The sequence below is a fragment of the Chionomys nivalis genome, chromosome 3, assembly GCF_950005125.1.
Source record: "Chionomys nivalis chromosome 3, mChiNiv1.1, whole genome shotgun sequence".
Lineage (NCBI taxonomy): Eukaryota > Metazoa > Chordata > Mammalia > Rodentia > Cricetidae > Chionomys > Chionomys nivalis.
In genome coordinates, this window is record NC_080088.1 from 59,299,983 (window position 1) to 59,326,389 (window position 26,407).

Here is a 26,407-nt window from a genome sequence, read left to right on the forward strand (position 1 = left end):
TCACCACACCCATGCACATGTGTCCACACTCATCACCACACCCATGCACATGTGTCCACACTCATCACTACACCCATGCACATGTGTCCACACTCATCACCACACCCCATGCACGTGTGTCCACACTCATCACCACACCCATGCACATGTGTCCACACTCATCACCACACCCATGCACATGTGTCCACACTCCACCACACCCATGCACATGTGTCCACATTCAACACCCATATGCTCATGCGCACCTATGCACATGCGCGCGCGCACACACACACACCACATCATACAAAATCTACAGGAAACCAGAAGCTTCCCACTTGCAAACAGCCTGGTTCTGGTTACCTACAACCACGTATGTGGTATCTGGGAACCACTGTGTTCCTCCAAGGCTAGAGTTGACCGGATTTAGGAAGCAAGGAGCCCATATGCCACCTGTGGGGGCTGAGTGCCTTTCTGTGATTCAGGTCTGCAAGCCCTGAGGGAGGGTGAGACCCTCACAGACAGATATCAACCACAGAGACCTCCTTAGAGGTAATCTACAAACATCACCAAAGAGAAGCACTATGGGGGTGGTCGTCTGCCTGCTGTGGTGGGACTGGGGTAGGGGTGTCCCTGCGGTCCCATGATGTTACCAGACAGACTGCCAGGGCAGGAACTGAGGAGGATCTTGTGTGGAGCACTAGCTAGCAAACGGAAAGTTCAGTAAGTGCTAATGAACCAGAGGTGGGGCCACAAGAATTCTGGGAAGAGGGACGTTTTTAGCCTGCAGTCATCACCTAGACAGAGAGGAAGCCAGACACAGAACAAGCAAGATGTGACTGCCTAGCCGAAAAAAGGTACCAAGCCACGTGGCTAACACGGACAAGAATTATGAGCTACTATAAGTTGTAAGAGTTAATAAGAAGCCTGAGCTAATAGGCCAGTTTATCATTAATGTAGACCTTTGTGTGTTTCTTTGGGGCTGAATGACTACGGGACTGGGTGGGACAAAAACTTCAGGTAACAGATCCCTGCCCCCCTTCATTTCTGTGAAGAACTTCGCTTGGCAGCCGCCGAAAAACATTTCCTCATGAGCCAGGGCTGGCAGGTGCTGAATAGACCTGGCATACCTGTGACATGAAGGACTCCCAGGACCTCAGCAGCCTCTGGTGGTCTTGTGCTGTCATTCTGATCTGTACCCAGGTGCCTATACCTAGTCTGGGATGGCCAGTCAATCACTGTCTGCCCAGACCAGCCAGACCCTTATCCTCACCCTCTGAGGCTCATGCAGCCTTCTCTTTAGACTACAGATCCATTCTCATGTCACCCTCCTTGCTGTAGAAGTGGGTGTCATACAGCTGAGTATTTTGTCTGGGGACAGGCCCATGTGTGGGCTCTCATGACCCCTCAATGAGTTCAGCATAGCCAGGAACAGAGATGGATAGGCAAGCTGTCTACCAAAGACCACCATGAGCCTCCAGACCACGGAGTTCCATCTCATGAGCCAGCACAAGCTAACTATATAAGTGGGAATAATGAGGCTACACATATACAAGCCCATCTCCACAGATCAAAAATACCACCAAGTGCCTTGTTCCTGGCCTCTGTCGAGGATACATTTCCCTCCCTGTACTGAGCAGAAAGATGGACTGAATCTCGGTCCCTGGGGGATGCCATGCTGGTGTGGGTAGTTCAGGATCCACTGAAGGTGGTAGGTACATTGACAACAGGGTAGAAGACATTGCTATCCATAAACCAGCTCAGTACAGCTATTAAGAACAGGCCAGGCTGGACTGTGGCTCAGGGTTGGAGTATGAACCCATATGACTTTCACCGGTACCACTGCAATCCACCTACCAACCCATGCATCCATGCACCTAAACCTCAGTCTAGTGAACTGGGAACTCCACCGTCCATGCTCACTACTGCTAAGACCCGGTCACTTCATCTCCCTCACTCTGCTGGTCTCATCCTGTCTCCCAGCAGGGCAGGCAGAGAGCATCTTTGGATTAATCATATAAGCTCAGGCCACACACACGTGCCTGTCAGCCACTTACTAATATACAACCTTAAAGCCTTGACAAGGGGTGCATTCAAGCACAGAAGCCCAGCTCAGCAAAGCACTTGGCAAGCTGAGTAAAACCTTGATAAAGATTCCAACAAACAAAACTGCTGGCCATGGATTAGTGTCTTCCTATTCGCTGTTACTGCTTCACTGAATCCAAGCCTTCAATGGGCTACTTTTGAATTTGTGTATTTTTCAATGCTGTTTTTGTCTGTTTGTTTTTCACTCACCCACGTGCCAGAGGTCAGGCAGAAGTGCTCTTTTTGCATCTTCCTCAAAAGATTTTTGGGAAGCTTAACGCCAAAGCCAGTGGCTGGCAGGACAGCTGTTTGAATCGGGCTTCATACCCAGCACACACCTCCCACAGGATGGGTGAGGCTGGGAAAGGAGGCTTTGATGCCAGTGTCCTCAGAGAACACTGTGCCCAGTCAGCACGGGGCACCTTGTTCTGAATGATCTTCGTCCCCTGCTGGGCTAAGCAATTAACACCCAGGAGCCTCCCCTGAGGCGCAGCCTCCTGTGGAGCCGTCCCTTCCCAGTCACAGCCCCTACTGCTACTTCTTCCAGAGTTCCCTGCTCTAACAGTGATGAATATGCCTGCCAAGCCAATGCTCATAGCTCAGACTTCCTAGGAAATTACTGAGGTTGCAGGTTATTCCAAATGTCACTGGAAAATGACTTCAGGGACTGCAGAGAGACTGTGGTTTCCCACAAGGCTACTTTGTCGCTTGCTGGCTGTTTCCTTCCTTCTCTGTACCTTCTCCAAGTTCATTTTCTTGCTATCTCTTCCTACTCCAGATTCCCTTCTCCCCCCACCCCCCACCCCACTCCATCTATCTTCCTGCCCACCCCAAAAAACCCCTCTGGTCATATGGATTCTAATTCTGTAGGTCTGTGACTTGACCTATGCTAGTGTTGGTGTTAGCAGGGAGAGGGTGCTTCTTAGCACAGAAGCAGAAGGGGCCATCACCAGGCACTTGCCAAAAAGCACTGGGGTGGTTTCTGAGCAGCAGAAATGAGGAACATGTTCCCGATTGCCCGAAAACGCATTGAGGACTGGAAGGGGCCAGGCAGGCCAGAGCCACCCAGTTCCATGGGGTCTCACCAGTCAATACTGAGGCTGCTAGAGGCCCTAGTGGTACCCCAAGTCTGGCCAGCCTGCACCAGGAAGCTCTGCCAAGAGAAAGGGAAAGACACTGCTGCTATGTCCCTGAGCCATGAGATCGTGGAACTCACGAAGCAGAACCAGGCCAGGAGTTTAATTTTCTAGCATAAAGTCAGGTGACCCCTACTACCCTCCCTTATTGAGTCCCTCAAGCTGAGACCCCAGGGCCAGCCTTCCCAACCCCAGGAGCACCATGCCACCAGAGACTCACCATCCTCTTCATCTCCTTGGACACCTGGTTACCACCCAAGTGGTTGTAGAAGGGGCGCTCGGCTCCCCAGTGGGGCGGATTATGTCCGATGGAATTGGTTCTCTGGCGGTTCATCTTGGCAATCATGGCTTTCTCTTCTTTCTGAAGAGCAACAGAGATGCTTCAGTGTGTGGGCAGAGCTGTGGGAAGAGCCCCAATGAGCAGACCCTCACTCTCTCTCTAGGAACAAGAACCTGGCCAGGTAGAATGAGGAGCCTTTGCACAGCCCTGGAACTCGCTGCCCCAAAGTCTGGGGTGATTGGTGCAGATAATTATAAGAGCTGGTGTCATGAGAAAGTCCAGGGTGTGGGGACGCCTATCTTCGCATACAAGAAGTATTCCTTACAAGTCTGAGCACAAGATTCTCTCCTGGAACTTCTCAATCCACTTGAAGGCCAAGCTCCCAAAGTCCTAAGATACACCGCAGCCTGCCACCATGTAGCCTGCCTTCCCTCTAACCCGTGGTGGCGGGGGTGGGGTAACTCCATGGGAGGGTTGAACTTCCCTTCTAGTTCCCCAGGTAGCCAGGTCAGCTTGCACTATGGTCTCCAGCCCTGGCAGGTTCTACTCACTGGGATGCGGGGCTCAGCACCTATTAGGGTCTGTTTATAGTTTCATGGGTGCGTGGACCCATGAAGATGTCCAGAGACGGATGGAGGGGGAAGGGCCCTGGACTCCAGGATCTACTTCCTCTAGGGTCTGTCAGCAGAACAGACCTGCCATGCTCCAAGAGCAGCTCCCAGAAACCTGTCACTGAGTTAGGGAAGTCAGAGACGGCAAGACAGTAAGTATACAGAGACCCAGCCTCCTCCCTATGGACAGACACTCCTTCAGTACCTATCAGTCAGACTGTCTTTCTGTCATTCCCAATGGGCACCAGAGGTAGACAGCATAGGGCTTAGGGGACACTCAGCCTTCCTTTGCTCACACTGCCAGGGATGGGGCTATCACACCATTTGTCTGTCCCCACCTCATGCCTTCTGCACTAGCTGTCAACTGGAGGAACTGAGACCCACAGGGCTCAAGGCAGGAGGGTGCAATGGAGCCCTATGCAGCAGGGATCGGAAGGAGGGATATGGAGGGCCTGAGAAGGTCGCAGTTCATTCACACTCTGGCCAATGAATAAGCAGATGTTTAGGAGATCATCAGAAGTGCTGCTGTCCCCTGACCCCCCCCTCCCTTCCGCTGCTGCGGCTGCTGGGGTGTCTGATGCATCTCCTTACAAAGGCCACTACAGCCAGGACCTCTCTTCAGGTTCACAGCAAGGCATCCCTCTGCTTCTGCCTCAGGATGGGTGGGCACTGTTCTCTCTGCCCCACCTCTCCTTAGAAATGCACTGCCTCCACCCAGGGTTCTCTGGACTCTGCCTCCACACGGCTGTTCTGTTTCTAGCACCTTAAGCAGGAGGGAGCTTTTCTCTACCAAAGGCCACTGGCCACTGGATACCCTCAGTGGGAAGACAGCAAGGTGTCCTCATTTGGGGAAAAACTCCATTTGCCTTAAAAATTACGAACATGGAACATGACACTATTAAAAATAGAACGCTGAGGGCTACTAATAATTCAGTTTTTCTACTTTTGCAGATGTGGGCTGAGACAACGAGGAAAGAAGAAAGAAACCAGAAGGCGAAAAGGAAGACAGTTTCAAGAAACAAAGATGCAGGGGCCAGCAAGATGACTCAGCCAGCGGAAGTGTTTGCTGCCAAGCCTGACGACCTGAGTTCAATCCCCAGGAGCGGCAAGATGGTAGGGAAGAGCTGACTCCTGCGAGTCATCCTCTGACCTCCACACACATGTGTGGCAGGCACACAATGCTCAGAAAATAAATATGTAGAATACAAATGTTTAAAAGCAAAACAGACACACATAGATGCAGGCTGAAGCAGGTATCCACAAACAGCAAAGGGAATGAGAAGACAAGGAAGCAAGTGGGAATGAGAAGAGGAATAGGGAAGAGGGGAGGAGAGATGAGAAACGACAATCACCTAGCAAAAAGCAGAGAGCGATTCCTCGGACGCTCACCCTTCCCTCCTCCCCCCAGGCATCCTTGCTCACTCATCTGGGACCTGTTGCAAATTTTTTTTTCAACCAAAGTGGAATGAAAATATCCTTTCTCTCCTATCAGCTCTGCAAGGTTCAGTCACTTTCAGGTCCTTTCTGAGAGATGGGAGGCAACACTGAGGGATTCATAGCCTTCCTCAGGGAAAAGAAGAGAAGAACCAGCTAAGAAAAGGTTCCAAACCAAAAGACTGCCCAGGCCCCTGACCCACAGGCCCCGCCCACTGACCCGCTTCTGGGTACAGCGCAGGATGAGGAAGGTCTCGATGCTGTGCTCCTTGAGGTAGGCATTGCGCTCGCCACCACAGCCTGGCTCCACTTCATAGTCCCCATTCAAGTAGTTGAGCGTGGCCTTGGTGATGTGGATGCGCCTGGGGGCGGGGGGCAGAAAGTGTGAGTCAGATACCATTCACACCTCACAGCCTCTAGCTCTGGTTCAAACGCCCCCCTCCCCTCCACCTTGCTATGATCAGGATGACACCCACAGGTCTCAGGCCTCACCCACAGCTCATCTAGCAGCCCACCCAAGGAACACGCCTCTGGTCTGACAGTCACTCCTGCTCAGAAGCCAGCCATGGCTCCTGCCACCACGAGCTAATCTCCAGCCCGGTATCCAGGTCTCTCTCAGTCACTGATCATTTCTCCTGGCTGCCTCTACAAGTCTGTCTGTGCCACTTCTGTCTACTGTGTCTCCCCACACCTGTGTCCTTGGTATCCATGCCAGCTGGTGCTTCAGCGTCCTGTAGGGAAGGAGCCTCTCTCCACTGAAATAGGCTGCTCTCTACCACAGGGCTACAAGCCACCGTTTGTCACCCAAACAAACACTTGGATGTTTGAGACAACATTCCTTACGACTTGTACATAAACTGGTGCATGATTTGCTAAGTAAAAAAAAATTCTTCCTTTGTCTTCTTTCTTTCTTCTCCCTCCCTCCCTCCTCTCTGTCTCTTTCTCCTTCCCTCCCTCACCTCTCTCCCTCTATCTCCCCCTCTCTCTTTCCTTCCCTCCTTCCCTCCCCCCCTTTTCAGTGCTGAGGGTTGAATCTAGGATCTTGTGTGTGTTAGGCAAACACTTTATTGTACAGCTACATTCCCAGCCCAGCACCCCCCTATGTGTGTGTGCACGCGCGCGCGCACACACACACACACACACACACACGAAACCTCTGACCCCACCCGCCCACAACATGCCTGCTCCTCCATCCTGCCTACTCCAACCCCCAACTCATGGCAGTCTCACTGGGTGAGAAGGGAACTTTGGCTCCCACCTGCACCACCGCAGCTCTCACTCACCCGGCTTTGCCACCAGCCTCCATGTGGTTGGCCAGTGTGACATCGTTAGACCACACATCGAACTGCCACTTTCGGAGACCAAGGACGCCGCAGTGTACTCTCCCGCTGTGAATTCCCACACGCATGTTCACGTTCACCCCCGTCACCTCCCGGACCAACCTGGAGATGGAGCAGGGGTAAGGCTGGGAGAGGGTCAGGGGCTAGGCACACAAAGCAGGGGTGAGGCTGAAAGGGAGGACTGGGGTGAAAGGGGAGTTGGGAGGGGCAGGGGTCAGGTGCCTTTCTTTCTGCTCTAGTCTAACCTGAAGGGGACTGGCAGCAGGTGTTTGGTTGCCTGTTCAGAGGAACCAGAAGTGCTGTTTCTGTCTCGGCCATAAGGTGGCAGTGTGCTGCACAGTAAACCGAAGCAACACCCCCCCCCGACACACACACCCAACTACCTCCAATTGCCATTGCCACTGTCAATTAGATAGACTGCTCAGAAAATTGTCAGTGTACTATAGTGCTCTCTTGAGTCCATGGGGGAGATGTGGTCATCCTGAACCCTAATCATACAATGCTCTGGAGGCAAGGTAAACTGGAACAGTTTTCCCAAACATCGATTGATCAGATTTAATGCCATTGCTCCTCTCTCTAGGTTAGCAGGACATAGGAGACAGGCATTTCCATGGGTTACACGGAGGTGGGGGTAGGGGTGGGGTCACGACTGTGTGATGACATAGGAAGAGGTGAGTCTGGGACACTGCAAGGAACTAGGTTGCTCCTTGAACTGCAAGACATCTGTAGTCCAAGCCACAAGCACCAGCATAGGAGTGGGGCTCACGGTCTGCTTAGGGTCTGCAGGTAAAGGTTTAGGAGTTGAGGAAGAGTAGGTACACTGTTTGCACTTTAGAAACTAGCCTTCCGTGACAGTCAGCAAGCTGTGGTACTGGCGGTCTAACTTGGTGTGGTGGGCGGGCTCGCCCCACCAGGACTGCTGCCAATCTCACCCGCCAGACCACCTGCCCCCCACTCTGCCCAATTGCAGGAAAGACTTGGGGCTCCCTCATTTCTCTCGTCCTGGGGTCAAGTCATCAAGCACTAGTGCTGGAGCAGTCCCTTCTGTCCGAGGTGTCTGTGGACACCTTATTGTATTGTTTCTCTTTTCTCCAGAGCTACCTGCTTTGCAAGGCTTCTCAGTCCTCTCCGTGGAATCCACTCCTCCCTACCTGTGTGTCCAGTTGACACACCGGCTATCAGTGCAGAGGGGACCAGGCCTCCCCTCTTAGCACTGGCTGTATCCGGGGCATGACTGTGTAGCTGAGTCAGGCAGGAGACAGTCAGGAGAAGCTACTGTGCCCCCATAATGGGTCTAACCCCCTCCCTGGCCAGCCACTCTGACCTCTGACCTTACCATCCATCTTTTACTTTCACACAGGCTATTCTAAAGTGCAAAGTTACCGGACACTCTCCCTGAACCAGCCCCCAGCTGACAATGCCATTGAGGTTTTCAATGGCGAAGGGCTCCTTCCAGGGACACGGCAACCAAGCCTGTCCCAGGCTCCTTTGGCTATTGCTCACAGAAAGATGCAGTATCTGTGCTCGAACCCCAAGAGATCTCTTTAGCCCACAAGAGCCTAACTCTCCCACCTGGGAGGACGTGGAGCTAGTGTGTTTTACGTCAGGTCTGGGGTAGTGAGAAGTGGTGAGGATTTTGAGGACAGGCCATCAACTCAGACATGGCCACTCCTGAATGCTCTCCCGCTCACCTCCTCCACCAAGGAAAGCAAGGAGCCTGGGAGCCGGGATGAAGGTTGAGGTACAGACCTGTCCACCAGCCTAGCAGGGGGCCCTGGGTGCATCACACCACTACCCTACCTCCATCAGTCACTACCCAGACTGTGGGTTAGTTCCCTGGAATGGATAAAGCCTGGAGGAAGGCACTTACGAGATGGCCTCGATCATGTCCAGACCCATCTCCACACAGCAGTGGGCGTGGTCGGCCCTGGCTTCAGGCAGCCCAGAGACGCAGTAGTAGCAGTCCCCAAGGATCTTAATCCGTAAACAGTGATTCTCCTGGAATAGCAAATTGGTCTTAAGAATCCAAACTAGTGGGAAAGAAGAGTGGGAGGGAAAGAATTGAGAAACCAAGAACCACCCAAGCCTCGAGTGAGCTGCCTTCTAGAGAAGCGGCCACAGCTGCAGTGTAGGAATTGAGTCTGATCACAGCCAGGGCTATTGGAAGCAATGGGACACGGGGGATAATGGCTAAGGGACAGGCACTGCAGTCTTCCAAGCCTAGGAGCTCCCCCCACCCCCTTTGCTTGGGCTGGCATCTCTGGTCCCACTCCTTACCCTGGGAGCATACCCCTGATTCTTGCCTGATTCTTATAATTCTATCAAAAATTTTGAGACTTCATATATATATATACATATATATGTATGTATATGTATATATATATATGAATATATAGACTAAAGCCAGAAGAAGTGAGCTTGAGCCAGAAACCCATCTGACCCTCAGCCTGCCGAGATGCTTATCAAAAGGAATGTTTGGCTATGCCAGCAAACACATGACTGCCGAGAAGTGAACAGAGCTCAGCACCTGTGGCCACTGCTACCACTTGGAGACAGGTGGCACTGGGCATGGAGGCGGGTCACCACCAATGCCTAGCTGGGAGTGAGAGAGGTTCCGTTAGTCATCAGCTACTCCAGCTGCTTGAATCTGACTCTGTGCTTCTCCATGAAGCTGGGACAGTGAGGGGCAGGTGCTTGTGAGGTGCCTCCGTCTATCTTGTTCAAGCTCAGTGATGAGAGGCTACCCGTCTAGTGCCCTCAGTAGCCCCAGAAAGCCCCTGGGCACAGCAGACTCTCCTCCACATGCCAGCCTGACACCCTGTCTGTAAACAGGACTATGCTCTATGCCAGTGGACACTGTAGTCGGTGGCTACTTACATGGCACGACCCTACAAAGGCCCGTTCTGGAGAAGAATGAGCTAAAACAGAAACCAACTGAATGAATGTCTTGGTTGCCACTCCCTGCTATAAGATGTTACTTCCATTTTTTGGGTCCAAGTGCTGGCGAATCCCTTTCTGGAGACCTTTAGGGAAGGCACCCAGCTGCTTACAAGCCAGCTGGATAGTCAGATGTGGTCTCCCATCCCTCCAGCCAACTCAGCAATAATGCAGCTACGTGGCACCTGATTCGCCCCAGGGAAACTGAAATTTCACTGGGGACTTGGACACTATACCCTGCAGGCAGGCATGGAGACAGCCCCTTCAGACTACCTCACAGCCACGGTTCGTCTCTCACTGTGTTGCCAGAGAAGGTGTGGGACATCAGGACACACTCTGCACCCTGACTGATGTCTCTACCCATCACAGGTGCCCAATACCAGTTTCCACCAGGCAGAGAGCAAACATGGATTAATGTCCTCAACCTCCAAGCCCTCCCCTAACAGTCCAGGCCAGGCAGGCCACCCTCTGGCCCACACTCAGGGTGACTCACCGCAGCCAACTTGTCAAAGCGGGCGAAGAGCTCATTGAGGGTCATGACCAGTTCCTGGGCAGTACACTGGGATGCCAGGCTAGTGAAACCCTCGATGTCCGCAAACAGGATGCTGGGAGACAGGAGGAAAAGGAAGACTTGCTATAAACTGGATGTCTGTGCCCCCCGCATCCAAACAGTAAATCCTAGTGCCCACTGCAGGGGTTGTAGCTGCAGGGCCTTGGAAGGACGATCAGCCCATGATGGTGGGCCCTGTGAATGGGATTAGTGCCTCTGTAAGGAGGAAGAACAGGAGAGCTTGCTTCCTGGCTCTGCTGCCATGAGAAGATTCTGAGAAAGGGCTGGAAGATGACCCTCACCAGACCCCAGCCATGCTGACACCATGGACTTGGACTTCCAGCTTCCAGAAGTGGGAGACAGTTGTCTACAAGCCCAGTGTGGCCCCCTGTCACTGCAGCCTAGACAGACTAACACAGGACTCTGCTAGGGAAGAAAGTTGGAGATATATCCAGGGACCTTGGGAATACCTCAGGCGCTAGGATGGTTATGGGCTCCAAGAGTCCTGGGGGGTTTGTCTTAGTTAGGGTTTCTGCTGCTGGGCTAAAATATTAGGGCCAAAAGCAACGGGGGGTGGGGCAGAAATTTCTTCTTACAAATCTCATAGCACACTCTGTCACTGAGGGAAGTCAGGGCAGGAACTCAAGGCAGGAAGCTGGGGCAGGAACTGAAGCCGAGGCCATGGAGGAGTGCTGCTAAATGGCTTGCTCTCCCTGGCTTCCTCAGTTTGCTTTATTATACAGCTCAGGACACCTACGCAGGGGTGGCACTCCCCATGGTGGGCCAGCCCCTCCCACATTAATCATTAATTAAGAAAATGCCCCACAGACTTGCCTACAGGCCAATCTGAAGGAGGCATTTCTCGATTAAGATCCCCCCGCCCAGATATGTGTAGGTTCATGTCAGGTTGACAAAACCCAACCGGGAAAGGACTCCAAAGGCTGCTGGGGAGGGGACGACGGCACTGGCCTCTCCTACTACAGGGGGATCCCTGATCCTGTTCCCTGAACTTTCTCTGTACTCTCATGCCCAGGCAGGAGGATGGGTGCAGAGAGAGTGAGCTTTTTGAGAGCCCCCCACTCCCCAATCACCTTGCAGGATTGCCCCTGTTGATCCCTGAGCTGTCCCTACCATAAGGAGCCTGGGCATGCAGCCCTTTTTTACACTTGCTCTGGGAAGCACAGGCCAGAACAGAGCCCCAAAAGACTCTCACTTCCCAGTCTCAAGCAAACCTCAATCAAGCCTGCCACTCCAGGGAAGACCTTTGGAAGGACAGACTGAAAGAGGAGCAGGGAAGAGCAGAGGTAGACCCTCCTCCCCAACCCCCCTACACACACCCGCCATCACCAGGAAGTCCCCTGCTCCTCCTGCGGGGGGCCTCCAGCCTCACCCACCCGCCATCACCAGGAAGTCCCCTGCTCCTCCTGCGGGGGCCTCCAGCCTCACCATCCACGGCTGTTATCAGCCACACCAGCCAGTTATGGCTCTTTTGTTCGTTCTTGTTTCCCCTGTCCTTTAGTTTGAAAAATCTCTTTTCCTTCAAAACAGACCACAAGAGAAAGGGCCTCAAGACCAGGGCCCCTACATGTTTGGTTCCTTAAGAGGGACACAGAAATATTCTAACTCTTAAGGACTGAGCTGCTTCTGGTAGGCAAGCCCTGAGCCCTCTAGAATCTAGGAGTTCACACACCAGGGCTTGGTCTCTGATGGGAAGTAGAGACCCCAGCATGGTAGACCCTTTCCCTAAGTTTATGTTCTCCCCAACACACCTTTTCCTGAGGCTTCAGCACCCATAGACATAGCTTCAAAATTAAGAATGCATAGCTAAATATATTTGGTAATTGTATTCCAAATGTTTACTGGTATATGGAGTACGTGTTTTATTATTTAGATTTAGAAATTTTAGCTGTATGTGAGAATATATATGCAAATGTTTATGTGTTCATATGTACACGCACATGGGTGGAGTGTGCATGAAATGGGTATCTTCCTCAACCGTTCTTCACCTTATTTTTGAGATAGGATTTCTGACTGAACCTGAAACTTGTTGATTTGCTAGGCTAACTGGCCAGCAAGCCCTGGCCCAGCAGCTTTGTGTCTCCTGCTCTTCATTGCTAGAATTGCAGGTGCGCATCATTTTGTCCAGCCTTTTGTGTGGGGATCCAAACTCAGCCCGATTCCCGTACAGACTTTATGAACTGAGCTATCCCCCAGGCCAGCTTTTTTATTTTTGAACATGACTGATTGTGACGGGTAATGGAGCACTGTTATGCGACACATGCAGGGTGGATCAAACGCAGGCAGAGTAACACACACACTGCTTCAAGGAGTCATCGTTCCTCCCTCCCAACGAACCGACCTGCACCTTTAGATGAAGCGTGCCTTTTATCATGATGTTACCTGTGGCCTTTCTGACCCTCTCAAGGCTAGTCAAGTTTCAGCGACAGAGAGCAGCTTACCTCAGCGTGGATTTTTCGCACGCAGACTAGCCAGGTGAGACTCCCCTCACCCTTTCAGACTCTGATTACCCTAGGGACAGTTAGGGGTGCCTTGGGATAGTCCCCACACTCCAGTGGTCCTTAGAGTTATGCATACTAGTCAATCAAGAACTTCTTTGCCCAACATCATTTTCCTTCCCAAGGAAGCACAACGGAGGTTCTGGCCTGCATTTTCCTTTCCTCCCCATAAGAAATACTCGATTATTTTGTTACCATATTTACTAGTTTAACTAACTTAATCATTTTTTTAAAAAGGTATTTTAAACACACTGAAGCTGTGGGTGCTTTCCTTGTACCCAAGGCCCTAGATTCTATCTTTGGCAGCACAAAGTAAAATTATTTAATATATAATAATATATTCCTTTATGCTCCTACATATATTCACTTCTGCCTCACAGCTATCCTATGAGGTTGGTACTTGCTTTTAAGAGAAGGAAATTAAAGCACAGAAATACTGAATCGTCATCCCAAGGCCACACAGACAACCTGGATGCCCATTCCAAGAGTACAACCAGTACATGTTATGTGGTCTGTCAGCCCCACAGTCCTCGGAGAATAAAAACAGCGGGTGCCCTGGCAATGACTAGGGGGGCATTTGCCACAGTTGCTCACAAACCCACAGAGCAAACCATCAGGGTGCATGGTAACAGACTGGGTTACCAGGAAAGACATCCCCCCCTGAGATTTGTGCTTCTGGGGTGCCCATCCATTTTTGATATTCCTAAACCAGAGACTGCAGTGCTCAGATCACCACCTTTAGTGTCTGTGCCATCACACAGCCCTTCCCTCTTCTCATGACGACATGAGCCATATTTACACAAGTATGAGCTTACCATAACCTATAGGCTCTATGGGTCTCCTCTAGCAATCTCTCTTACCTGTGGGGATCTGTTCCAAATTCCTTCATTCACAGCTGAGGCCATGGCCAACACAAAACCTGTGCTGTATCTTATACACACATGCATGCGATAAAGTTTCACTTAGGTCTTAGACATAGCAAGAGGATAATAAAAGAAACAGGACAATTGTAACTATACTGTAGCAACAGGTATGGGAATGTTCTCTCTCTCTCTCTTCCTTACTGTGACACCCAGCCTCTCTCTCCTTCTTGCACATGGCTGGGCTGGTCGTAGATAATCTAAACTAACCTAAAGCAACATTTTAGATAAGAAGGTCGGTTCCCAAGTACTATGGACAGCACTTATCTTCTAGGGAGACACAATTCAACCCAAAGCAGTGCCTGATGCTTATTTACTGGAAGGGAGAGAATGCCCACAAGTTCCGGGAAAGCAAGAGGACAAATCATGAACTCCCCCTTCTACCTCACAGGGCCTCCTAGAATCCCAGAACATCACCTCAGAGAGGAGCCTGTGAAGCTTGGGGGTCCCTCACAAAACCAGCATGGTTACCAGGGACAGAAGATACTGTGTGGTTATCACCAGGGAGGCTTAGAAACCCGAGATCTCTCCAACTGCTGGCATACTGGGAGAGGTCTCTACGGCTCTCTCAGTTCCTGGGGAATCAGAGAGGGTGTGTCACCCACAGCCACCCAAGAGTCACGCCAAGCACATTTTTAACCTGGGTTGGGAGAATCTCATACAAGGTCTCTGAGGTCCCAACTCTGACTCTGGAAGCCACTCTGGCCCTTCCATGGAAACTGGCAACTGCGTCCTCATTTGCCCTTTGAGAGGCCTCCATTCTGTGGGAGGATTTTGCTTTCAGACTGTCCCTTATGGAGGCTGCTATGCTTCATAGGGTCTCCCCAACATAGAGCATCTCTTCCGCCCACCTGGCTTTCCTGGCTGTGTCCCTGGGGATTCTAAAGCCAGTTCACAGCCTAGCACCAGGCTCAGAGAAGCAGAAAGATGTTGGCTCATACATCAGCTCATTTGAGACCTCCTCTTGCCACACTAGTGGGTCCTTGGAGCGACTAGACGCTGGGGACGGGCCCACATGGGGGATACTTCCCTAACGATCTGTCCTCTGTCACTCCCTAGCTAGCCTGACTGCCACTCCAGAGGCACAAGTGTGGGGCATGTCACCAATTACCACTGTCGGCCCTCTGCAGCCCTGCTCTGCCCGCAGGCATTTCCTTACGCTCAACCCCTCTTCCTGCCAACAGGCCCTGTGACTTATGAGTTGTCAGCATTTGGCCCAGCTCCTACACACAGGGCCACATCCTGCAGCATCGCTGGGCACTCAGGACTGGGTGGGCTGGCAGTGCTAACAGCTGTGCCTGAAGAGTCCCGATCCCTGGATCCTCATCCAGATCAGGGCTATGGAAGGCGGGACGGGAAAGAAGTGAGGTAAGATTTCAGTCCACCTCCGAGGATGCTGACAGCACCCTGGGGTGGTTAGGCCTGTGTAGGAAGCCATTTCTTTGTGTCCAACAGAGATGCCCCTGAAGCACCCACCCTTGATCTCCTCCACATCACCCAGCCTGGACAGACACTTGAGTTTGTGGCTTTGTCGGGTAAAGGGGAGCAAAGAGTCATTCACATCCATTGGTCGAGTTGGCACTACCAGGTGTGAGGAGTCGACAGAGGGCTTTTTTTTTTTTCCCAACAGATTTTTTTAAATGAATCGGCATCAGTCAGAATTACCCTTGCACAAGCTGGAAAGGAAACGGGGGATGACCTAGGAGAGGACACCAAATACTAGTGCACAGTGCCGTCAAGGGGAGAATCTGCCCAGGTGGCCAAGACCTCTCCACCCTGGCAGAAACAGGGACATCACTTCGGTAAGTGAAGTCCAAGAGGAGAAGTTGGGGGACCTCAGATCAAGGCATATCCCATAATCCACTTTGCTAGCAAGCCTTTGGGCCTCCTGCAGACTCCAGGCCACCCCATAATCACATCTCATCCTCACCATGCAAGCAACGGAGCCTGGCGGTGCCTGTGGACACTCGTCCAGGAATGTGAGAGGCTCGGGGAAACGCCTTCCAAAGGAGAGGCCCACAGAGGAGGCTGCACCAAACCCCAGCAGCAGTCAACCCGATCTGCGTGAATTCCTTTTCTTTTCTACACCGCCTACATTTTCCAATTTCACTACAAAACACGGGCCTTTATATAATAAAATGTTTATGTTTGAAAAGGCGGAAAGCAAATCACTCTTTCTCTTTCAGAACCCGATTCTGACCCACTCATCTTCACGATGCCTTCCTCGACTAAGCCCACTCAGAATAATCCTTATGTCTGAATTCTTAGTAGGATCTGACCCACGGGTCACACCTGTTTGTACTTGTCTCAGAAACACAGCCCAGCGTGCTCAGCCATCAGAGCCTCTCTCCCCCCTTTCTCCTCCCCCTTTCCTGGCTTGCCAGAGCCCCGATTTCTAGAATTGAGAGCTAAGCCCTTGCTGATTGCTGGCTCAATTCCCCATTGGTCCTTATACTATGTCCCAACACAAATGTGGGTCTTTTGTGAACCCCAGACAAGGAGAGAGCGGAGCCCCTGAGCAGGTGCTGTCAGGAAGGCTGGAGTAGAGAAACCTGTGTGTGGGTTCTTTAAAGAAAAAAAAAAATCAGACCAGTTGACTACATGAGCCAGCAGCCCCACTTCTGGACGTATACCCAGACAACCAGAAAGCAGAGATATGAACAGTGCTTGTTCACCCATGCACACCGCAGCAGCACGCACAGCCCCTGAAAGATAAAGCTGCCCGAGAGGCGTCCCAGGAAGAGATGGCGCGAATGTGGCATACTCAAAAGGCGTATTACTCAGCCTCAACAGGGGAGGAAACCCTGATGAATGCCACAACCTGGTTGCACCATGAGAACATTACATCAGGTGAGCCAAGCCAGTCATCAAAAGCACTAATTCTGGAGTTCTATTTATATGTGATCTCTAGAATAATCAAACTGCTAAGGACAGAAAGAAGAAAAGCAGTTCCTGGAGTGGGGGTCTGGGGGTACAGGGACGTGTTTAATAGTTATAGTTCAAGTTTGGGGATGACAGCACTGGAGGCAGGGGCGGGTGCACAATACAAACGTAGCTAATGCCACTTACAAGGTTGGGTTTTAAGCAAAATATCTTATGCTAGATCAGTCTTTTAAAAGGTTTATCATCTACTTATATGTATATACATATGTGGGTATGTACATGAGCATGCGGTTGGCCATAGAGGCCAGAAGAGAGGGCTGGATCCCCTGGAGCTGGAGTTACAGGACATTGGAAGCTACCAAATGTGGGTGCCGGGAACTAAACTCCAGCCTTTCATAAGAGCGGCAAGGTCTTCACCACAGAGCCATCTCTGTAGCCCCTTATACTATAATATATATGTACACACACATACACACACACACACACACACAACATAAAAAGTAAATAAAAGGTCCAGTCCAAGTGGCTCCCAACAGAACTGGCTGGGTTGTCAACTCTCTGCTCCCACAGCCCTCTGCTCAGCTCTTACGTTCCCATGAGGACTAGATACTCCCTAACAGTGCCCTTTTAATAGCATCACCTGGCACATAATAGGATCTCAGTAATTGTTTATAGGCAGAGACCATTTGCAATCATAATTGCTATCGAATAGAATTGGGCATACTTCCAGCATCAGGTCTGAGATGCCCATGGTCCACTCTTCAGATGGCTAAGGATGGACTGGAGGTCGGTTCTTTCCACACTCTGCCCCCAGGAGGCACACCCCATCCGTGGGTATCTAAGCATCTCAGACATGGTCCATGGTCATTATAATTCAGAACCACACCACATGGTGGCTGAGCCAGACACTAAAGCAACCTAGGGAATGCAGCCATGTCCTTGAAGGAGACAGGAGAGAAGATAACCTTCAAAGGGGAAAGAAATTAGAGAGGGGGGAAGGCTGGAGGGAGGAGGAGGCACGGAGGTCATTCCCACAGCACTTAACAGAAAGAGTGCATACGACCTCATTCACAGCCCAGGCTGGGCAGCCCCTCTGCTGAACCTCGTGGGTACCAGCAAATGAAACAATGAGGCTCAGATTCAGTATCCCGCATGAAACTTCCAAAGTGGGGAGATAAAGATGGGAACTGGGGCAGAGGCAAGTTACCTTGGAAAGAATATACTTCCCCAGCAGGGATCTGCACCCCCTAGAGGTGGTGACCTTCCACCCCTTTCTACAAGAAAGAATCTGGAACGGTCCTAGACATTCTACCATCACAACTTTAAATCCTAAGGAACACCAGGGTGAGTTAGGGAGTCAAGTGTGGGTTCACCTTCATTCAGGAGGACCACCATGAAGTCAGGAGTGCCCGCATTCTCTACCCCCTGGCCTTTGGAGTGGTGGATTACCACCTGATCTTGAAGCCAGGTTGGCAGTCTCCACGGACATCAGAACATGACTACTAAGCAGGCTGGGGGCTTTCCAGGCATGTACCCCTAACGTTAAGTGTCTCCCAACATTGGGCACCTTCGAGTCACTGCCAGAGACAGAATGTACACTAACTTCAAGCATCCCCAGGAGTGGCATGGACCTCTCAAGTGCCTCCGAGGATGGTATAGATCTTAATTTCAAATCACCTTCAGAGACAGTGCTCCGAAGCCATGCTCCCTGTCTCTAGTGATCTTGGCATGAAGCTTGTGATTGCACAGATTGGGCGACACATGCACTAAACAGATGAATGAGCACACACATCTATCCCCAGGTTACAGCTGAGGAAACAAGGTGACTGTCCACAGTCCCAGTTCCCAGCTGACAGGGCTGGGATGTGTGCCACTCTGCTCCACGCGGACACTTGTCCTGCTCCACTCCACAAAGTGACCTCCTGACAGGAGTGACCTGGGGTGTCTGCATCTTCCTATACTGTGTCCTCTTCCCCTAGCCCAGTGGTTCTCAGCCTGTGGGTTGTGACCCCTGTGGGGGTTGAATGACCCTTTCATGGGGGTTATCTAAGACCATCAGAAAACACAGATATTTACATTAGAATTCATAATCCATAGCAAAATTACCGTCATGAAGTAGCAATGAAATAATTTAATGGTTGGGGGTCACCACAACATAAGGAACTGTATTAAAGGGTCACAGCATTCAAAGGGCTGAGAACCACTGCTCTGGCCCCTCTGAGGCCTGATGTCCCCATAGGAGTGGAAGCACTTTTGACCCACCAACCACAGGGGCTGACACAGCTCATCTGTCAGCACTCATCAGACAGGAGCGGCATCTGGGACTTCATGCCACAGCCAATGGTAGCCCAGGACCAAAGCATTCTTCAAAGTCCTTGCTCAGTCTCAGCTGGTACCCCAGGAGCTGCATGTTATGGGGTTGATTTACTTTCGTTGTGGCCTTGCTCTTGTTGGGGGCAGAGAGCAGCATGCCATCACCCTCTGTAACTATTAAAACTCTTCAGAGAATTGAGGAATGTGACTCATCACTTTTGCCCTCTCCAGCTAAGAACCACGGGCCTTCCTCTGTTGATTACAGGCAGGACAACAACCCAGAAAACAACAGCAATAATCGCAGCTGACTGCTGTGATGGAGGAAGGTCATTGGCTAATAAAGAAACTGCCTTGGCCCATTTGATCGGCCAGCCTTTAGGTGGGTGGAGTAAACAGAATAGAATGCTGGGAGGAAGAGGAAGTGAGCTCAGATGCAGGGCAGCTCCTCTGAGAGACAGACGCCATGCTCTCTTCTCCAGAGCAGACACCATGCTTGCCTCTCCCCAGCAGACGCGATGAAGCTCTGACCCAGGATGGACGTAGGCTAGAATCTTCCTGGTAAGCGCATCTTGGGGTGCTACATACATGAACAGAAATGGGCCAAGCAGTGTTTAAAATAATAGAGTTTGTGTGTCGTTATTTTGGGGCATAAGCTAGCCAGGCAACCATCAGCCGGGCTGTGGGAAGAGGCCCGCAGCCCCTACTACAGATGGCGCCCACGTGGATAACTGCATCCACAGAAAGCCTGAGAAAGCTTGGGAAAGAATAGAGTAAAGCGTGTTTTCTTGGTAGCAGCAATTTCTCGGGTCTGCTCTGCTTGCTAGAGGCAAGCAAACGCTCTCATCTAAGAGAGGCTTCCTGACTCAGCTTCAGCTGCAGAACCCTGCAGCTCATTAAGAGGTCCTGCCACGAAACACTTAAAAGGTATTGATAAAAGCTGACTGCATACTTGTTTGTTTTCAGACGTAGCAGGAAAAAAGTTGTGCTGTTTTAAAACTCTGGCATTCTGGTCCATCCTGCCAGGGCAAACTCTGACTGTTTGAGGCAGGAGGGCCAACTACAGAGAGAGGACTTGAGTGTTGTCTGTGGATATAGTATTGCAGCTTGTTTGCTGGCAAGGACCTTGAAACGCCACAGAGTTGTGGTGGTAAACATGGCTACAGCCGGTACCTCCGCCATGAGGCTGGAAAGCTAAGGAATGGCCTGGATTTAGCTGGCAAAGCCACGGCTTTAATCCTACCCATATTGCTCAGTAATTTAAAGGCTCGTGTGGTCAGAAAAAGAGAGAGATACAGTAAAGAGAGATTCAAAGACAAAGAAAACTTTAAATGATTTACAGTGTGTTTAAAAATATATGCAGGCTGAAAGATAAAGTTCTTAAAAGTAAAAAAAAAATAAGGAAGTAGTTGGGTGTGGTAGTACACACCTTTAATCCCAACACTTGGGAGGCAGAGGGAGATTGACCTCTGAGACTTCAAGGTGTGGTAGCACACGCCTTTAATCCCACTGCCTGGGAGGCAGAGACAGACAGATCTCTGAATTCAAGGACAGCCTTGTCTAAAGAGTTATTCCAGGACGAAGATATACAGAAAATATAAAGTAAAAGTAAAAGTAAACAAAATAGAGTTAAAATAAAGCTGCACAAAGATGGAAATTACACAGAGAATCTTGATACTGTATGCTATTATGCTCTCTTTGAATTGTTTGAATGCTGAGGAAGGAGCAACAGATGCTAAAAGATATTTGTTTATAAATACTGCTGAACTAATCCAAGATAGATATTTTCAAAATACCTTGACTTCAGAATTTGGATCTAAGGATATGATACTTTGGAAAAGAGTTTCTTCTTTTGTTTTCACAGAGGATGAGACTCTTTGGATTGCTTCTTCGATCCCAATATGGTATGATAGACCACGTCCTCCTGAAGGGTTGCTGTGAACACCTTCAAAAAATTACTTTGCTCAACTGCCGACTGAGAGGAACCTAGCACACAGGTTATACCATGAAAGACTTGATTAACAGCGCCCCCATTCAGCAGGAAGCAGTTTGGAGAGAAAAAACTGCGCCCATGTTCCCATATATTGTTTATAAATGTTCTTTTACATTTAAAGGGGGAGATGATATAGATGTGAATAATTTGCATTGATATGAATCTTGGTTTACTGATATTAATTTAAGGTCAATTTTATTATATGTGTATGTATTTCTGATATTGATTAAGGTATTGTGATTGTATAGTTCATTTCAAAATGTAATGTATATAGGTTGTTAATGGATAATTATTAATAATAGTCAAGTTTGTAGTCATGTTAGTTAGATTTTCTAGATGTGCATGCATATATTTCAGATAGGCATTCATCATATCTTTCAAAGGCTAGAGAATATGGTATTTTAAATGTTTTAATAACTTAGGGTTTTTCAAGACAATGAGACACTCTGCTCCTGGCAGCACCAATCTACTTCAAGAAGAAGAAGATGGGCATCGAAGAGGATCCTTATGGAGTTTGACAGCTATTGGGGCAAGAAACTGCTCTTGCCTGGACTATTGTATAAACTGGACACAAAGAACCCGCAGAGAGAGGACTGCTGAACTTGCCTAAAGGTGAGATGATCTTTTGGGGTTCCTGATTCATGAAAGAGACATGAATTCATGCGAGACATTCTGCAGGACACAGCAGATAGTGACTGAACTGCCTTTGAAATTTCCTGCTTCATGGAAATGTCTGCTGGAAACTATGGGCCTGTAGGCCGAAGATGGATGCCCCAACGGTACAGAGAAACTTTGGGTGACTGTCAAGGCAGCGAGATGTCTCTGTCATTTCTAGAGTTTGAAAGTTGCTTGTTTTTTGTTTGCTTAGGTAATATTATATCCTTCTGGAGTCTTTGATGGAGTTGAAGAATAGATAGATAGTTATAGTTTTCCTTAGTTATGATAAAGATAAAGTAGATGTAAATATTGTAACTGTAATTCTTACTTGATAACTGTTTTGTTATATGTAATTTTGCTATGTTAACGTTAAAGCCTTCCTTTTTTTTTGTTTAAACAGAAAAGGGGAAATGATGGAGGAAGGTTATTGGCTAATAAAGAAACTGCCTTGGCCCATTTGATCGGCCAGCCTTTAGGTGGGTGGAGTAAACAGAATAGAATGCTGGGAGGAAGAGGAAGTGAGCTCAGATGCAGGGCAGCTCCTCTGAGAGACAGACGCCATGCTCTCTTCTCCAGAGCAGACACCATGCTTGCCTCTCCCCAGCAGACGCGATGAAGCTCTGACCCAGGATGGACGTAGGCTAGAATCTTCCTGGTAAGCGCATCTTGGGGTGCTACATACATGAACAGAAATGGGCCAAGCAGTGTTTAAAATAATAGAGTTTGTGTGTCGTTATTTTGGGGCATAAGCTAGCCAGGCAACCATCAGCCGGGCTGTGGGAAGAGGCCCGCAGCTCTTACTACACTGCTGCACACTGAGACACCAGCACAGCTCTGTACCATCTCACATCATCCCACCCACTCGAATGCGAAACCTCTGCTATTCTATGTGCAGACGAGGAAGCAGGTTCAGAGGGGTCCAGTGCCTTGTTCAAACAGTCAGTACACAGCAGAGACCCCAGAACCCAGGCCTAACCTCTGCACCTCTTGGTTTCTCTGAGCCTGGCCCTGGTGTGTTTTTAAACTAGGAGGCCTACCAGAGTCTAACCTGACGACCTCTTCAAATCTGAGACTAGAGTGAGCATGTGCCTCTTCCCAAGGCTACATCCAGGCTAGGACCCTAGGAGGGGACCCGGCAGGACGTTTGCATGACTGTGATACCCTAATCTCTGATGTATGCTATAGATTCTAGCCCTCCCTGAGAACTTTAGATCCTGCCCTCTTAAGTACCACAGCATCTTCATTTTTCTCTCCTTCCTTCTCTTTGCTGATCGCTGTTATCAATCTGGCTTATCCTAAATGTCCACTATAACAGAGGCCTGACTTGTGCCTTGTTGATACTGAGATACCTCTGTGACTTTCCTTTTAATCACCCTAAGTCACTGCAGGGCCACTGCTGGAAGCAGGTGCAATGGTACCCAGAACAAGGGTCATCCCTTGAGATTATCACTGTGAACTGAGCAGGTCTGGGTACTCTCTGAGCAAGCCTCTTTGCTGGAGGGCTGGGGCTGAGAACCCATGCCAGGCTGTTTCTCAGAGCAGATTTCCTTCCAGATTATCTGTGCAGACATCTGTGGAAGCCACAGGATGCTCTGCTGAGCTCAGAGTAGCTAAAGAAGGTACCTTTGTCCCTAGCTAGGGACATGGTTGGGAAGATGGAGAGAGGAGCTCAGGACCCAGCTCCAACACGTTGGGGCCACGTGTGAAGCACCCCCTTCCCATCTAAAACCCAAGCCTCTTGCATCTGTCCTAACAGGCAGGGAAAGCTATTACTTCCAATGTCCCTAGACAGAGACCTCAGATCATAGAAGGACCCTGGGAGGGCTGGAGAGATGGCTCAGTAGTTAAGAGCATTGCCTGCTTTTCCAAAGGTCCTGAGTTCAATTCCCGGCAACCACATGGTGGCTCACAACCATCTGTAATGAGATCTGGTGCCCTCTTCTGGCACCAGAATATTGTATACATAATAAATAAATATTTAAAAAAAAGAAGGACCCTGGGATGCCTCAGTCACGTGATTGAACACACACACAATATTATATAACACACACACACACCTCTTCCTCCCTCTCCTCCCAAGAGCTCTCCAAAATTCCTTTCAGAGCTCTTGCCCAAACCCTTCTACTTAGGTATAGAAACATATATTCAAAGTCAAAAGGTCAAAAATCTTGCTGGGGACAAGCGTCCCTCTTAGCCAGTGTGGTCCATAGATAAAGAGTAAACCTCGGGGGCTAGAGAGATGGCTCAGCGGTTAAGAGCACTGGCTGTTCTTCCAAAGGTCCTGAGTTCAATTCCCAGCAACCACATGGTGGCTCACAACCATCTGCAATAAGATCTGGTGCCCTCTTCTGGCCTACAGGCATACATGCAGACAGAACACTGTATAGAAAACAATAAACCTTTAAAAAAAAAAAAAAGAGTAAACCTCAGGGCCTCCGTTTCCTGGTCTGTACAGTGGGGATGATAACGTGGGGACTGTGGGAACACAGAAAGCACTGACGGAGTGACATTTCACACCCGAGGACAGGCACAGGAACCAGCATGCCGTCTGCTTCCCAGGGCTCATGTCCATTAGCCACGTGGCAGGTGGCCATCTTGGCGCCGCCTGATTCGGAGCGTGGGTGGCTTATGGGGAAACTTCGAAACCCACCCCCAAACAGATCACAGATGTGTGGTGCAATCTACACTTGCCCCTCACAGCCTTGGCCTTTGAGTTTTAAGAGACAGGTGGGAGGGGTCCTTAATGAATGCAAAATGGTCATCACAGACTTCAGAGCACATCTGGAAGCTAAATGGCTCTGTTGGTTCTACAAGTAAATCACAGTGTTGTGTTCCCCCTCCGTCCCCGCCGACAGCCATAGTGGACTCGGACCTTAGGAAAGAGAAGGTAACTTTCCCGAAGTTCACAGTGGCTTCCTGGGCATACGGGAGAATTACCAGGTTCTTAGGAGCCACGGTGGATGAAGGCCACCTGTATCGCTTATGTCCCTATAGAACTCATAAGCAGATTTTTCACTCTATTAATCTACATCTGTTTGCACATCCCTGCTGTCAGCGGCTTCTGCCTAGGGAGGCAGCCAAGGTGCAGCAGAGGCAAAGGGGGCTTCGGAGCAGGCTGGCTTTACCATACTGGCTTGGGGGGGGGGGCTTCAGCACAGGTCTCAATCCAACTGGATCTCTAAGTTAGGAATGCTGTTTGTGTCCCCTGTAGTGATGTCAAAGGATCAATGACACGGTGAGCAATGCCTGGGACAGTGGCTGGCATACACAGGCTTAGAGGGCATGCAAGAGGCTGGTGAAGGGGACTGTAATGAGGGTGACACCAGGGTCCACGTCCATGTGTTCTATCTTTGTCAGGTGAGCGGTTCCCCTCAAAGCGGGTCCGCTTCTTTTCTCCCCTCCTTTCTCCATTCTCTCTTACAGTCTTGCTGCCTACTTCATACCCGACAGGAAGTTAAACAGTTCTAATTCCCCAAGCAGACGAAGGGCAGAGCTGGCCTGCTCCACAGAACCGGGCCACCCTGATAGGCTGAGCCCACCCCCACCCCCACCTCCGTGAGGCTGTCTTCACCAGGGTCCAGTTCCCCAGCCTGCCGTCACCCCTACCTCACATTGTCATGCTTCTGGATGTAAATCTTGTGGAACATCATATCCTCCTGCTTGGCGTTGATATCTGCTTTCATCTCCATGGCAACATGACGGGGAAGGACAGACAGCAGGAGACGTTCCTGCAGAGGGAAGCAGATGAGCCTGTCACCATTCCTTCCACATCTCTGGCAGGTCCCCTCTCATCCATACCCATGCCCCTGGGTGCAGGGCACAGGAAGACCTCCAGGCTCTTCTGAGAACCATGGAACTAGACCAGTGTAAGAGGAGAGAGCAGCAGAAGCCACGCCCCAGGATTCTCTGGGATACCTCCTGGTTCATCACCCATCTTTTGTTGTTGTTGTTGTTTTGTTTTTGTTTTTCGAGACAGGGTTTCTCTGTGGTCTTGGAGCCTGTCCTAAAACTAGCTCTTGTAGACCAGGCTGGCCTCGAACTCACAGAGATCCGCCTGTCTCTGCCTCCCGAGTGCTGGGATTAAAGGCGTGCGCCACCACCGCCCGGCTCATCACCCATCTTGCCTCCATTCTACTCTGGGAAAGGCACTTTGGGCGGAGCCTTGAGGATCAAGCAGCTTGGGTTAAAACCTTAAAAACCTGAGTGGCCTTGGCCAAACTACTGTTGACAGCATTAGCCGGACCCATTCAACAGTCATCGAGTATTTACAGATGTCTACTACGTGCCAGCATGTGCCTACAGGCAGGCCTAGGCTAGAGCTGCTGTCGTTAGAGAAGGCCCAAGAGCCTGCAGAGCCTTTCAGTCCCACGTGGGAGACAGTGGCTCAGGAACAAGAGAAAAGAAAGTTAACTTTGAGGAAGCAAGAGAAGTCATAAGGGAGGTGGGAGAGAAGCAGGGAAAGGGATCAGGGCCACATTGTGGCAAGTCATGTCAGCTACTTATAGAGCATGGACTTCACTGAGTTCCTGAGTTTTCCTCTGTGGTCTGTTTGTGCTGAGTGGTTCTATGTGAAGGCCACAGCCTTGGCTCGGGGCTAAGCCCTCTGCCGGGCTCACACATTTAAGTACTCTCCTCCCAGGCCTTCCATTCTGGCTGCCTGCAGCCCTCGGTGTCTCTCCTTCACATCATTCTGCACTGAACCAGAGGTAGCCCTGAGACTGAGGTGTCCTCTTTGTTTCCTCTTCTTCTGGGTGCCCAGTGAAGCATGCTCTATGT

General features: G+C 50.2%; 1 protein-coding gene across 1 annotated transcript in view; it reads right to left on the reverse strand.

Moving 5' to 3' along the window:
- The window catches only part of Adcy5 (adenylate cyclase 5), a 145,217-nt gene that overhangs the window by 27,614 nt on the left and 91,196 nt on the right, over positions 1-26,407 (reverse strand). The window contains exons 3-8 of the mRNA XM_057764262.1: positions 25,238-25,359; positions 10,296-10,407; positions 8,736-8,863; positions 6,809-6,967; positions 5,746-5,887; positions 3,421-3,561 (exon numbers count right to left, since the gene is read on the reverse strand). Of these exons, the coding sequence (XP_057620245.1) occupies positions 3,421-3,561; positions 5,746-5,887; positions 6,809-6,967; positions 8,736-8,863; positions 10,296-10,407; positions 25,238-25,359 (804 nt within the window). The remainder of the gene's footprint in view (positions 1-3,420; positions 3,562-5,745; positions 5,888-6,808; positions 6,968-8,735; positions 8,864-10,295; positions 10,408-25,237; positions 25,360-26,407) is intronic.